Source organism: Sceloporus occidentalis, unplaced genomic scaffold (assembly GCF_023333645.1).
Source record: "Sceloporus occidentalis isolate IW3139 unplaced genomic scaffold, rSceOcc1.0.p SCAF_60, whole genome shotgun sequence".
NCBI classification, from domain to species: Eukaryota; Metazoa; Chordata; class Lepidosauria; order Squamata; family Phrynosomatidae; genus Sceloporus; species Sceloporus occidentalis.
The window spans coordinates 3,427,869-3,442,098 of NW_028317040.1; the positions used below are offsets into that span (position 1 = coordinate 3,427,869).

Here is a 14,230-nt window from a genome sequence, read left to right on the forward strand (position 1 = left end):
TATGACTGCAATCAAACCTCAATCAAAGACATTTGTCTTCTACCTTTCCTCCCATCCTGCTATTATCATAACTTATGTTTGACAGTCAATGAATTCACTAAACAGGGAGTCTGCAGGCTGCTGAGGTGTCTTGACTATTTAACTATGCATCAAGCATAATTCTACAAGTCTATACCATTTCCAAAGTTGGATATATGTGGAAAAACTAGGCAACAAAACTGCCATAAATGTAGTATTATAAATAATGAGATGTGTGTAGATAGAAGGTGGATCTTGGTTCTCGTAGGCTTGATTTGGAGGTTATACTCTTATCTTTTTCTCACAGAAGCTGCTCAAGGATTCCTGTGTGATATGACGCATGGCTTTATTTCCTGCCCTTGTCTGGTTTCCTCTCCTTCGTTCTGCCTCTTTTAAAAACCCAAAAGGAGATTTAGATTGTGCCTATTGTTCTCTGTCAACTTAACAGCAGTGTGCTTTGCTTCCTCTCAAATCCCTGACTTGCACTTAAACTCCTAAATATCAGAGCAGATCTTGCACTTTTTCCCCAAACCCTGAAGTACCGGGAAGTCATAGTAATCAAACCCTATATCCCCACATGAAATAATTAAATGCCCCTGATGAGAAACTATTTTTCTCCTATGTTGTTTTGAACTCCGGAAAGTGCAATCAAAGACAAGACATGATATACGTCTAGCTAAAGAAGTTTAAAAGTGGACGTGATGTCCAGTGATCATAAACCTACACACTGCACCAAGTGGGCCATTTCCTTTATTTAAACAATCAACTGGTCCTTGATGATTGTTGAAAGCATAGACATAGAATTGCTCCGAGACCTGAACATATTCTATTCTGAGCAGTGAATGAAAGACAAGTACTATTCAACTTGTGTATGGCAGCCCACTTGAGTTTAACCTTTTAACTTCCAAAAATACAGTTTTTTTTCCTCCCCACCTTTTGCAATTCACATAAGGTTTTATGGAAAACACTTTGGATAAGAAACATTTTCTTGTTATCTGTATATATACAGAGAGATTAGTAATGCTTAACCGACTTGCTCTTCAATAACCATACTTAATGTGTAGGTGAAGATTTTTCATGCATTTCTTTTTTCTGTTGTATCAGGTGCGAGGTGGATGACATGGCAGAAAGGATTCCTGTTTTGCCCAAAAACAAAACAGATGCGAACATTGATGAGATTAGTGACAACGCTAATACTGTTGTCGTGGATGGAAGGATTATACATGATGAAAAAAGTGTGAAGGTATGGGTTTACCTGTGAGTTGTGAATTTTTGGGACAAAAAAGGGACAAAGATAGTATTAAATAATTATCAACTTTAGCTATTAACCCAAATAACACATGAAAATGCCAAAATCAGATATTTTTTTTTCTGATGAATGATAACTCCATAGTGTACCCTACACACTGCAATGTTTATTAAAGTCCTGAAGATCGCCACTGGTGGCCAAGTTAATTACACACAATTACTGTAGCAAAGTTTATTTTGAGATAGCCTAGTGTTATTTTTCCCCTGAAATACAGATGAAAAGAATAATTTCTGCCCTGTCAACAAGATCATTTATTCATAATAATAAGCACTAGACAAGAGGTCTATTCTTTTCCCAAATTTAGAGTAGAAGGCAGGGAAGCCAAGACTGGATTTAATTTTCAGTGACTACAATATATTATATATAATTAAGTTGCTGAGTCTCTCTACTCATTGAATTAAGCATTATACAGGGCCAGCTTAGCCCTTCAATGGGAGCGTGCATATAATAAAGAATATGTGTGAATTAACTCTGATAGTAAAGTCACACTATAAAAGGTGAATTGAATGAAGCAACATACACAACAAATACTATGTACTATATACAAAAATAAAATACTTAAACATAAAATAAGTGTATACACCTAAGTACAGTCAGAGCCAAATAAATGTAAATAGATGCATGTAGGATGTCCTAGCAGTGCAAGCTGGAAGTAAGAGAATTTAAAAAACACGTCATTAGTTGTCATAAAAATAATCTATAGGTTTGGCTAGTAGAACGTATGGACCAAGTATGATAGTGTTTTTTGAAGGAGCTGCTGCTGCTTTTAGTTCAATAATAAAGACAAATACAGATAAATACACCAGCCTGGGGCAGCCGTGTCCAGGCAAGCAGCCCACCATGAATGAATGAGAAGAAAACACTGAATTATACATGTTATTTACTGTGTAAACATGCATTAAGTTTGAGGGTGCCCCCCATGAGTTGTGCCCTGTGAATAGGTCCAGGGCCAACCTGTTCTCAGTTGGTAGTTGTACATGGTGGGTGGCTGAACCATATAAAACCAATATAAAAGTAATATAACAAAGCTTATGAGGTTTCAGTAAAGCTGGATTCCATAAAACGTGCTCATAGCCACATTGATGCAACCAGGACTATAGACATCTGTCAGAATGTTAGATACAAAAAGTACTCTAGTGAATATGTAACACGATCTTTAATCAAGGGTAATGATGCTGTTACAAAATGTTGGTCAACAAAAGCACTTAATAAGAGATAAAACACAATAAATATAAAAATTATACAAGTTAAAGTCAGCTTTCACTTTTGCTGCCATGGGTTAACTCATAAAGTATAAAGCAGGCCTTTAAGATATCAAGTTGGCATGATAGATTTCAGAATGTATTTTTCCCAGAGCTCTACAAACTATAGCATCATCTATTGCACTTCATGCATCAGAAAACCTGCTCCAGATGATAACATATCTATTTCCATTTTTTCTTCATGTCATGCGAGCTAGAAAAAGAGAAAATATGATATAAGTATAATTCTACAAACCTTCTTAACAAAACAATCGCCTTTTCACCTTGCCATATTTTTATCATGTCAAATAAATTGATACAAGTCAATATATGTAAGCCTGAAAGTTTACAATGGTAAAAATGAAAGGTCAAAAACAATAGACGTTGCATGAAAATATCCATATTGGAATTTGTTTTGAAAATAATTTAAACATAATAGAAAATAAAAGAAAAGTTGCTTTCTAAATGCTAAATATTAAGAGAGCAAAGGAGGTGATCAATGCACATTCCCTTTGGCACTAAAAGTCCTTTATGCACAAGTCACATCTGACTAACATCTGGATAGACATCTGCATGTTTTATTGGCAAAAAATTTTTGGTTCTGGAATGCAAAGGGCATCCATGGTTCTGCCTTTGCAATTGATCCAGCAACTGAACGTAGCAGTCCTTGGTCTTATACTTGCCCTCTGTATGCACATTAGATTTGGAGGACTTACCCTGGAGATGATAGAGATCTGTGCATTTGAGGAATCTGCCCATTGTCTGTGTGGTTCTGGCTACCCATGGCTCCCACAGCCAGGTGTTCTCCCAACTGGCTTCCATATGGAGAAGGAGGAACATCACCTTGATAGCATTCCTAACCAGTTATCACATATGGACAGAGGAACTTTGTAGAAACCATGACTGGGTACATATAGTGCCAAAGTTAAAAACAAAAATCAGATGATCTTTCAAGATACCTTAAACCTATGTTTAGCTTCGACACAACATTATATCACACACAAAGATAGACATTTTCACAAAGTCCATTGCAAAGTGAAGACTAATAAGGACGAATGGTACCAGTTAAGCTAGGAATATTAATTATCGGTTCTTAGAATAAAACATTGCACTACTGGGTGACATAAAAAGAGAAAAGGCTGTGAAATTAGGTCATTTTGCAAAATCCTTGACACTTTTTATGTCATTATACTTACATTGGAATTACTGCAACAAATTAACCTAATTCAGGATTTACTACCTGAAAAAAAAAATGTAAAGAATTTACTTCCTCGGAGCAGGGTATTCACAAGATTTAATGCTTCTTATAAAGACTTTCACTGAACATAAAATATAAAACTCTATGAATATGCAGACAACCTATTGTTTATTTAGGATATTATAAATAAAACAGTAAACACATTTTATACTCATAATAATTATTACAGCTGCTATATTTTCATATTTAAGGTTCTGGTTCAGGCAACAATTCTTAAACTGCCAATGCTTCTGCTCATAGTCTTTAGTAGTGTTACATATAGTTAGTATGTGAATGAATGCAATTATTGAAATCTTAGCTTGATCTTGCGAGCTATATAGTTTTTTAACCATTCAACTATGTAACTATGTAATAATATTCCCTTAAAAAAACACACAAGAAGTGTGTGGGGATTGTAACCACTACAAAATAACGCAAAATTTAAAAAGTTAATAAATTACTAGACATGCACATAGTATTGTTCATTAGCTAATAAAGTAAGCCTAAATACATCGTGCCTTTGTAGCTCAGGATTGCACAGAACAGTTCTGCTCCTCTGGGGTATTGGCTTTTTCTCTAGAGAGGTCTATTCACTAATGAGGGAGTTATCAATAAAGGTGTGAAGCCAGACCCAGACAGTAGTACAGCATTACTCTTATTACTATATACTCAGCGCGACATTGACAGTGGGACAGCATAACTCCCATCACTATATACTGAGCCTGGCATGGACGGTGGTACAGCATAACTCCTATCACTTTAAAAGGGCCAGATACAGACAATGGTACGGCATAACTCTCTCACACTTTCTCACAATGTCTCCCTACCTTTCTTGTGTCCCTTTTCTTTTCCTGCAGCTCGTCTTCTTTCTCTTCTTCTTCTGTCTTCAACTTTTGAATAAAGGCGGTGGACGTGGCTTCAGTGCTGAGCACCGGGATAAGACATATCCCAGAGCTCAGCATCAGAAGCCGTTGTGCATCACAAAGGAGCACGATACAGAAGTCTGTATGAACAAATCTCCCAATCCCTTGATTTTGGGCCAGCTAAAGGGAGATCCATGACATCCTTGTCCTTCTTTGGTGGGTGCACATTCTGGGCCTCCTCTGGTGGCACCGCGGGGCAACCAATGATGGAAGGCAACTGAGTTGGGCCAATAATAACTCAGTGTTCTCAGATATGATTAAATTACTCATTACTCATTTATTTACTTGCTGTCATACTGAACCATGCTTAATCAGATATATTTTTTCTTTAGGTCGTAAGCACCTTGACTAGTTCTCCAAACAGCAATCAATCTGGTATTTTCTTCTGTGTGGCAACAAACAAGGCTGGTAAAGAAGAAAGAGCCATGCATTTCATACTTTCAGGTATTATTGTCAGTTCATGTTTAATGTATAGATTCTGTTATAAGGTATTATATAAGGACACTGTCTTGCTGGCATTACAGGGTCTCTTTATAAAGTGAACAGGTTATTGCATACTTTTATTGCCCTATATCCTGCCGTGTGACATTGTGAAGGCCATCACAAAATCACACATAAATCCTAGTTTTAGGATATTAGTAAAATAATTTAACATGGGTTCATATAATAGTAAGCAATGCACAACCCGAACCTGTCTTCAATGAACAACTCCTGTTGTGCTCCAACTTAATCCCTGTTTGAACCCTTGCTAAATTGCAAAATCATTGTATCCCAGCAAATGATTGTAGTTAAAAAAAATATTTTCTAAATTTCATAAACAGCTTTTCCAGCTGTGATTTACAATTCCTACACTGCAGATGGTTTTTTTTGGTTTTTTTCTAATAGTAAAGATTTTGAAATAATGTTTCTATTCAGAGATATGACACGCTGATATTTTGTTCTGCGCAAGAATGTGCTGTAATATGTATATTTTTATGCTGATTCTACAATACTGGCCTTAGTACATGCAGTGCAACCTTAAACAGCTGGGACGAATGATTCCTTTAAGTATTTTCAGTTCCAGCTAACCAATTATTTTACCGCAATGCATCTGTTATAATCTGAGGTCTGTGTTGTTTCAAAATGGCAGCTATACCATCTTTCATCATCAGGCCTGTCAGTGATCTGCAGAACCTTATAGAGAGACCATAAGAGACGTTTTACAGTGAACATGCGTTCTAAATTATAAATGTAATTTTTGCATCGCTTAGTAAACTGAGGATAACTAATTCCTTCTCACTCTTTCTATATATATATATGAGTTAACACAGATTCCTCTTTGACTTATCCTGACCTCTTTATTTCATGTGGTTAAGGAGGAATACTGGCTTATTTTATTAACTTTAACAGACATTCTGTGTATGTATTTGTAGTAATAGTATTGTTCTTTCGTGTCTTTACATGTGTGGTAGACATCTTTTTCCCCAACCACTTCCATCTTTCCTTCTTTGAAAGGTCTAAGATAGATGGGGTGAGCAAGTGTAACCAAATTGTGTAGTTAATTGAAATAAACCTCTCGTTCCTGTAGGGAATTATTCCTGTCTGCTTCCATAATCTATCCTGCACACGTTTTCTTTAAAGATAAATACATTTATTGTCACACTATGTGGATCATCTAAAGGACCACCTTATAGGCCCTGCATATCATGGATTATATTTTGAGGATAAATGCTAACAACGAGAATTACATGGCAGCTTGTGGATTCTACAGGAGATGGAGTGTTCACAAAATACACAGCTTGTCTGCTGCAGAATGTATATTGCACATCTCTTCGGGTTTACTGACTATCAATCTTACCCATCATCAAGTATTGAATGGGTTGTTGTCCTTAAAATTGTGTAGGGGCTTTTTACTTGCTAGGTATTCTCTCTTTGGTCAGACCTAGAACCGCATCCCCATTCAATACATCACTGGCACTACCTCTACCTGCTCTGGAACACATGGGTACTTTTGTTTAAGGGGGAGTAATTTTAGGCATGTGGGGATTTGTCAAGGGGGTGAAGCTTTACCAAGGCCTTTTATTTGACCATAATGCCATCAAGGTTGCTCAGATAGCTGACATACAAGTGTAGAATGCGGTGGCATGTATCCAAGAGGTGAATACACACCTGTGATTGGTGGGCTTCTGGTCTGAAACACTCACATCAAGCAATGAGTTCCTAAAAAGAGGGGAAAGAGGTATAGAGGATTTGGGTCCCAAGGAGGGTATATTATATTACATTACACAAGGCTAGTGCATAACAGATATAATGGGAAAATAGGAGCATATGAAAAATGTATAATAATTGTTTAACCCAAAGGGCAGCCCACAAATTCCTCAACTCTTCCTGTGCACATCTGGCCAGTTGTAGAGATGACTCTAACATAGTTTAACGAAGAGCCTAAGGGTTATGACTCAAGCTGACACTTCAATAACCATGAACAGTGTCATTGAAAATTGGTTCCAGCTTTCAGTATTTGCATGAATATAAAATAATAGGTGTAGACACTGGGCGGAGGTTTTAAAATGGCAAGACAGACACAATATCAGTATGTTGCATTCTAGGCATGTACATCAGCCCACTTGTACAAGGATCAAAGATCATGAAAAGGTTTGACGTAACACCCAGAATAAGCACATTAGCTGACTTATCAACATATACATGATGCACAAAAACACTTGTCCAATATGATATTTCTTGGTTTTGGTGCCTGTTTCCTTTTGAGGACAGTAAAATTACTACCTTCTGTGTGAGGATATCGTTATCATAGTAATAGGTTCCAGGCTACAGTAGCTCTGCCTGAGCTTCCTCCATATGGCTGAAGCATACAGAGGTATGTGATTTCCACGCATGCATCACAAACACATGCAGGGGGTGGTATTATACAATCAACATACAGCTGCAGACAGAATTGCTTAGTATGCCCCTGGCGTAGCTGGTGTTTTTATCCACTGTGTGTGGGTTACTGCTATACATAGAGTGCTGATAGATACAGGCATTCAATATATTGGGTATGGTTCTCAGAAAAGGTATTGTAAGATAAAATGATGTTGTCTCATTCTTAAATAAATTAACCTATATTCCTGAACTATGATCAGATACCAGTTTTCATATATAACACGCATACAATGACTCATATTATATATTACCAGCATAAACGATATGCAGTCCACTAAACACTGCAGTATACAGTCATCAAAGTTCAAAAACATACCGTTTTATAGTTACATTTTTTTGTTCCTTCAGTTCTTAGAAACATTGAAAGTATCACAAGAGACTAATAATTCCCACGTGCCAATAGAAGACCTTCTTTGACACTTGTAGCTTAAATTACTCTGTTTTTAGGAATATTCTATAGAGATAATTCTAAATGTAATAATAAAATACATTCTTCTTCTTCTAAACATCTAAATAGCTATTAAAGGGTCATAAAGTCAGATAATAAATCTTGTTAAAGCTCTTCCCTTGCCGGACTACCTTAAAAAAGTTTTTCCTTTGGCCATTTGAAATTAGATGTTGCCCAAACATGAGTTTATGCTATGCTCCTTCTTTGAAGTATGATCTTACAGTATGATTACAAGATGACTCCTACATTTTACCGTATCCATGACAACTGTACTCTATTAGTATTTTTTCGTTTGCGATGTCTTGAGTAAGATAATACTACTATTTGATTGAGAGGAACCTTTTAACATTTTGTTGGGTAGTTCCACTTATTTCCATAATTTATGACATCTTTCTAGTATATTACTGAATCCATATTGGAATCGATATGAAACAGCAAGTATATTTTTTCTGAGAATTTTACCATTTGAAATTTCCTTTTCACTTTTGGATAACACACATTTCCCGATTGCTTCTCTAAATGCCCTTTTTGGGCATGGAAACTACTGAAAAGATTTTCTGTTTTGCTTATTTGGAAAAAGTTGCGACAAGAAAAGTTTTTGTTTGAAAAAATAAGCCCAAATGATACTTATATAATGTGTATATATATATACTGCATGTAGTAGAAGGATTAATAGGCTTAAATGTACCTGCTCTGTTTCAGAGGTCAAAACTGGGGTATTTACAGAAGCTGAGACACCTGTTTTGGATGGTGGTGATGTAAACCTGCTCTGCAGGGCAGATAAATACATCTACACCAACCTAACTTGGACCTACCCTTCCGGAGAACAAGTCCCAGAATTTCTTACAGAGATCCTGTATGAGACACACATAGTCTATCTATCATTGACTTTGAAGAATGTCACACAGGAGCAGGCTGGAATATTCAACTGCTTGGCATGGAATCACTACAACAAGGAGGTGGTGCGACGCTTCAATCATCTTGTGGTTCTAGGTGAGTTGAGTGCATATGCATTATAAAGTATAAAGCAGGGTTCTCCTCAGGTAGTTCACAAGCTATTTAGTAGTTCCCTGGCTGTCACTGAATAGCTCCACACTCCACACTCCATGACTGGAGGAGGCTGTCCGTTGTATATGTATGTATATTTATATATATATACCGTATTGGCTCGGATATAGGCCGCACCCTAGAAGTTTGGTGCTTTTTTAAAGAAAAAGTTTTTTTCTTTAAAAAAGCACCAAAAAAACATGCTGTCACTCTGCCCCCCCCCGAGATATGCTGTCACTGTCCTCCCTCCCCGAGATATGCTGCCACTGTCCTCCTCTGCCCCCCGACTTACCGGAGCTGACTCCCAGGTGTCTTGCGAGGCCGGCGGGGGACATCTACGCAATACGCGTATACAACTTCCGGTGCCGGATGTGCCGTAGATGTCCCCCGCCGGCCCCGCAAGACACCCGGGAGTCTGCTCCGGTAAGTCAGGCGGGGGGCAGAGGAGGACAGTGGCAGCATATCTCGGGGAGGGAAGTGCTGGCAGGGGAGGCTGTCTGAGCGTATCGGGGAGTAGGATGCAGGTCCCCTGCACCGCTGCGGGGGATCTGTATCCTAACCCCGCTGCCTGCCCGGCGCCCGGGACTGCATGTCCCGGGTGTCGGGCGCTAGACCCCGAATATAGGCCGCACCCCCACTTTAAAGACTTAAAGTGGGGGGAAAAAGTGCGGCCTATATCCGAGCCAATACGGTATATATATATGTTCTGGCAACATTGAACCTGAGAAATAAGTACAGTTAAAATGAAACACAAGCTATAAAAATCATGTAAAAAAAACATTAATCAGATATATACAATGTATGCATAATCGTGGTCTAAATAACCAAAGTATCAAGATCGATAATATTGTAATATACCGCAGGGATGTATACCAACACATCTATTATTTCACACAAAAAGAAATAGCCAATTCAGAGCACATCCAATATGGGTCAGGTTTCTACATGTGACAGAAATATGCTCTTTGATCTCTGTTGTAAACATTTTTCAGCTGCACAACCCTGAAATATTTTCCTGTTTACTGGAAATAATAACATCCTAATTAATTTTTGTTTGAAAATAATATAGAAGCATTTCTATTTAGTTAAGACAAAAATTATAAAAATCAGATCTCTTCATGTTTCATTGATTCCCACCAGTCCTCATGTGTTACTCACCTGTTACTCGCCATTAGGACCATCTAGCCTACCTATCTCTGACCCTCTAGATTTAGACTATGACCTCTTGTTCTAACATTTCTCCTCATAATTATATAAAAAAGCCATATAGTCCATCGAGTTCATCCAAAGGCAAATGAAAAAAAAAATTGAGAAAGTAATGTCATCTCAAGGGGTCTTCCTTGACTCCAAGGCAACCGGACTCACCCTGGATAAAGATAATCTTATCTAGAAAAACATCCAAACATTTTTTTTATATATTGATCCTCCTTTGACATAAACTTCCCTTCTCTACTTTGTTTATTTAAATGTTTAATTTAAAATCCATTTGTGTATTTAAATGTTTTTATCACATCTCCCCTCTTCTTTCTTCCAAGCTATACATATTAAGGTCCCTTACTCTTTTCTGATCATTTGTATCCTTCTCCGAACTCTCTCCAAAATATATCCAAAATCTCAACATCCTTCTAATCCCATGTAATATTCCATCATTGATCTCTAAAATATCTAAGTTTGATTTGTAGCTGATAGCTGAGGCATTGAGAGGACTAAAATAACCATGCCAGAAAATGAGTCAATGCTTTCTGGAAAAATAGCGGTCAGAACGACGCATGCATGCAATATGCAACACATAGTTAATCGTCACAGACCTTCTCACAGCGAATGAATGAGCTGTTAGAGGAAAAACACATTGTAACTGCCATATCAGCCTATAAACATATCTAGCACACTGTACCAATAGTGACAGAGCAAAGCCAACATTTCAGGAAAATGCGTACTTAACCTCAAACCAAATAAAGCTACATATGCAGCATCAGAAATTATTTATATATTAAATTTATATTATATATCAATGTATATATATATTTTATATTATATATTAATTTATATATATTCTATATTATATATTAATGTATTATTTTTTATTTAATAATGGTGTTTACTTTTTTACTCACCATAGCATAGGCATGATATCAACAAGGTTCTTTCCACCTTGGGGAAATTTTGATGATAATCGGGATTAGACCTCTGTTGAGAAGCACTCAGCTTTAATTTGGCTGAATTTGTTAAATAAACGTGTTTGTGTTTTTTTTGTGAATTAGAATACCTTGTGGCCTTTTATGCACAAGTGGATTTATGACTACCTATGTTAATTTTACACACTGAGCCACATTTAGTTGGGGTTCAGAATATAAATGAGTAGATGGATGGGATAAAATGAGATGGCATATTGTGTCAATCGATTTTAATTAGGTTTAATTTCCAAACATAATTCAACATTGATCTCAAACTATAACAAGCAATATATAAATGAAAGCTAATGGTTTTTATAATTGTAGAATGGAGTGCCCTGCTTGCCTTTCTTTCTGTGGGACATGCATTTTATGTCTGCATTCTTAATTGGAGGTTATAATAGATTTAAAAAATATTTTGTGTTTTTAAAGTATAGAATTGTGTGGTTGCAGTTTGATTATTACCCAAACTGGATGGGTTCTGTAAAATGGGATTATAACTCCAGAAGTACAAGAATGTAAGATTTAAACATTTAAGAAAGTAATTTAATAGCTTTCGTCACAACTGAACTGAAATGCATAAAAAAATAATTTTGTTCGAAAAACTTAGTTTATCTGAAGATTTACATGTCCTCGTCTGAAAACAGTATAATATGCAAAATAGGAAAACCGCACAATACATTGAAAGTTTAATCAGTTGCTAGTATCTCTATCTCCTGGCTAATCACATACATTAACCGTACAGTATATGACAATTTCCTGGAATACTTCTCTTACTCTAAGGGCGCAGTGACAAGAAAGGTTCAGCGTGCCCTTTTTCAGTGATTATGTGACAATAAAACAGTCTAAGCCATCCATGCTCTTATCACGCTGTAGCAGAGGCAGTGATCAAGCACCACTCTTCAAAACCCACAAAGTTTTCTGGATAAAACATAACATGTTGCTTAACGATGCACTCTGTTAATTGTTTATTATATGATCATTTAAAAAAAAAACAAATTGCAGTAAACCAAACATAACCTAGAAGAACCCTTCAACCTTTCTAGTCTGTCCATTTTCCTGATGTAAACAATCAGACCTTAATCAGTTCTTGGTATTATATTTATGATGCATGTTTTAAAAATTCCACTGTTTTAACTGCTCAGAGGTTGTTCTATTTATCTGTTCCCCTTTAGGTAAAGTAAAACTTCCTTACATTGCATCAATGAGTGAGGAAGAATGCAAACACTAGATCAATGGATTTGTGCAGGTCAAAGGTTTTTGTCTACATGACACTTTTCTGTGAATTCTTACAGAGAAGAAGGCTCCACAGGTAGTACAAGAGCTCGAGGAACTTGTGGTGAACAGTAGTAGCACTTTGTTTCTTGAGTGTCATGTGAATGGAACTCCCACACCAAACGTCACCTGGTTAAGGAATGGCTATGCAATTAAACCTGCTTCAGGTAATGTCAGTTGAGTGCAACAGTCCCTCCCAGGAGGTACTCCACTAACAACCAATACTTTCCCATTAACAATTAACATAATTTTGTGTTCCCTCCAACTCAGTAATATACCACAATTGTAATTTGTGGTATATTTGTAACATGTTGACTTCACAACGATTGTCTGTTTAAACAGTTTAGTTTGTAAACACTATAGAACACTGTGACCCACTCATACCCAAAGAATGATCACAAGTGAGGAAAGAGGTACATGGATATGAGTCCCAATAGGACAATCTAGCCATAGTAAAGCAGCTCAGGTCTACCTCCACGTCTGACCTAGAGAGAAAACGGCACTGCCTAGTGCCCTCGGTGATTCAGGGGCCCCAGACAGTTACACTTACATATCGACAAGGAACTGCACAGGTTGTCCATTTAATCTGCATCATTCTATTTATCTTGTGATCAACTGAATCACTTAATCTGAATGAAAATCTAAACAGTAAAGTATTTATTTACCCGTTACACAGATGGCCTTGATTTGACTTTAAGGGTACTCAGATGCCTGGTTTAGAACATTGTCCTGTCTTACTAAAGCGCTGGATGCAACATATTTGTATAGATATTTTCTGTTAAAACCTTCCCACTATACAATGTAGGAGATGATAGAAGAGACATCAAAGACATAGCAGGTGGTTAAAGGCTGAGTATATAAAACAGCTCTGTGGAGTCTAATAATAATAATCTTTCCTGTCATAAAGCCATCGTCACTCTGAAAAGTGATTTTTTTTTTTTTACATAAATATGACATTTTCCAACTGCAGGAATTACTCTTCTTAACAATAACACCTTGATTATTGAGAGAATGAAGAAAGATGATGAGGGTTTGTATGAGTGTCAAGCGACCAATGAGATGGGGCAAGTTACAACATCTGCAGTCATCACTATTCATGGTAAGATTCTAGAGAATAACTGATATGGCATGCTTCTTCACATATGAGAAGTTCCTGTACCCAAAACTTAGTGTAACCATGTCACAGAGCAACACAATTAGGGATTAAACAAAGTGTTTTATACCTGTTAACTCTCGGGCTGTACTTCATCATCCTACGCAGGTGCTGAGGAGAAGTCTAACATAGAAGTCATCATTCTTGTCTGCACTGGCGTGGCAGCCACTTTGTTCTGGCTCCTTTTAACTTTATTCATACGAAAAATGAAAAAGGTGAGTTATTCCACAGCAGCTGCAACCTTAAGTTCTAAGTGTCCTGTCTAGTATATTAAGCATTAATAGAACACAGCTGGCTGTGGATAAATGTCATGCTTTGTTTTAAATGCTGGTGTGTGTGTGATGCTACATGGAATCCTTCCTTCTCTAGCACTAAATACTTTCATATATTTACATACATACATGGCCCCCTGGGATCCCTGCTTGTATTTCATTTTTAGATGTATTTGTAGATGTTCTAAAATAATCAAAAGTTTTAGTATCATATGTA

At 36.9% G+C, this 14,230-nt stretch overlaps 1 protein-coding gene across 1 annotated transcript in view; it reads left to right on the top strand.

Annotated features, from left to right (window-relative positions):
* Window positions 1-14,230, top strand: part of LOC149287489 (vascular endothelial growth factor receptor kdr-like) — an 84,949-nt gene that overhangs the window by 45,616 nt on the left and 25,103 nt on the right. The window contains exons 11-16 of the mRNA XM_089492831.1: window positions 1,123-1,261; window positions 5,061-5,172; window positions 8,798-9,088; window positions 12,609-12,755; window positions 13,559-13,687; window positions 13,850-13,956. Of these exons, the coding sequence (XP_089348957.1) occupies window positions 1,123-1,261; window positions 5,061-5,172; window positions 8,798-9,088; window positions 12,609-12,755; window positions 13,559-13,687; window positions 13,850-13,956 (925 nt within the window). The remainder of the gene's footprint in view (window positions 1-1,122; window positions 1,262-5,060; window positions 5,173-8,797; window positions 9,089-12,608; window positions 12,756-13,558; window positions 13,688-13,849; window positions 13,957-14,230) is intronic.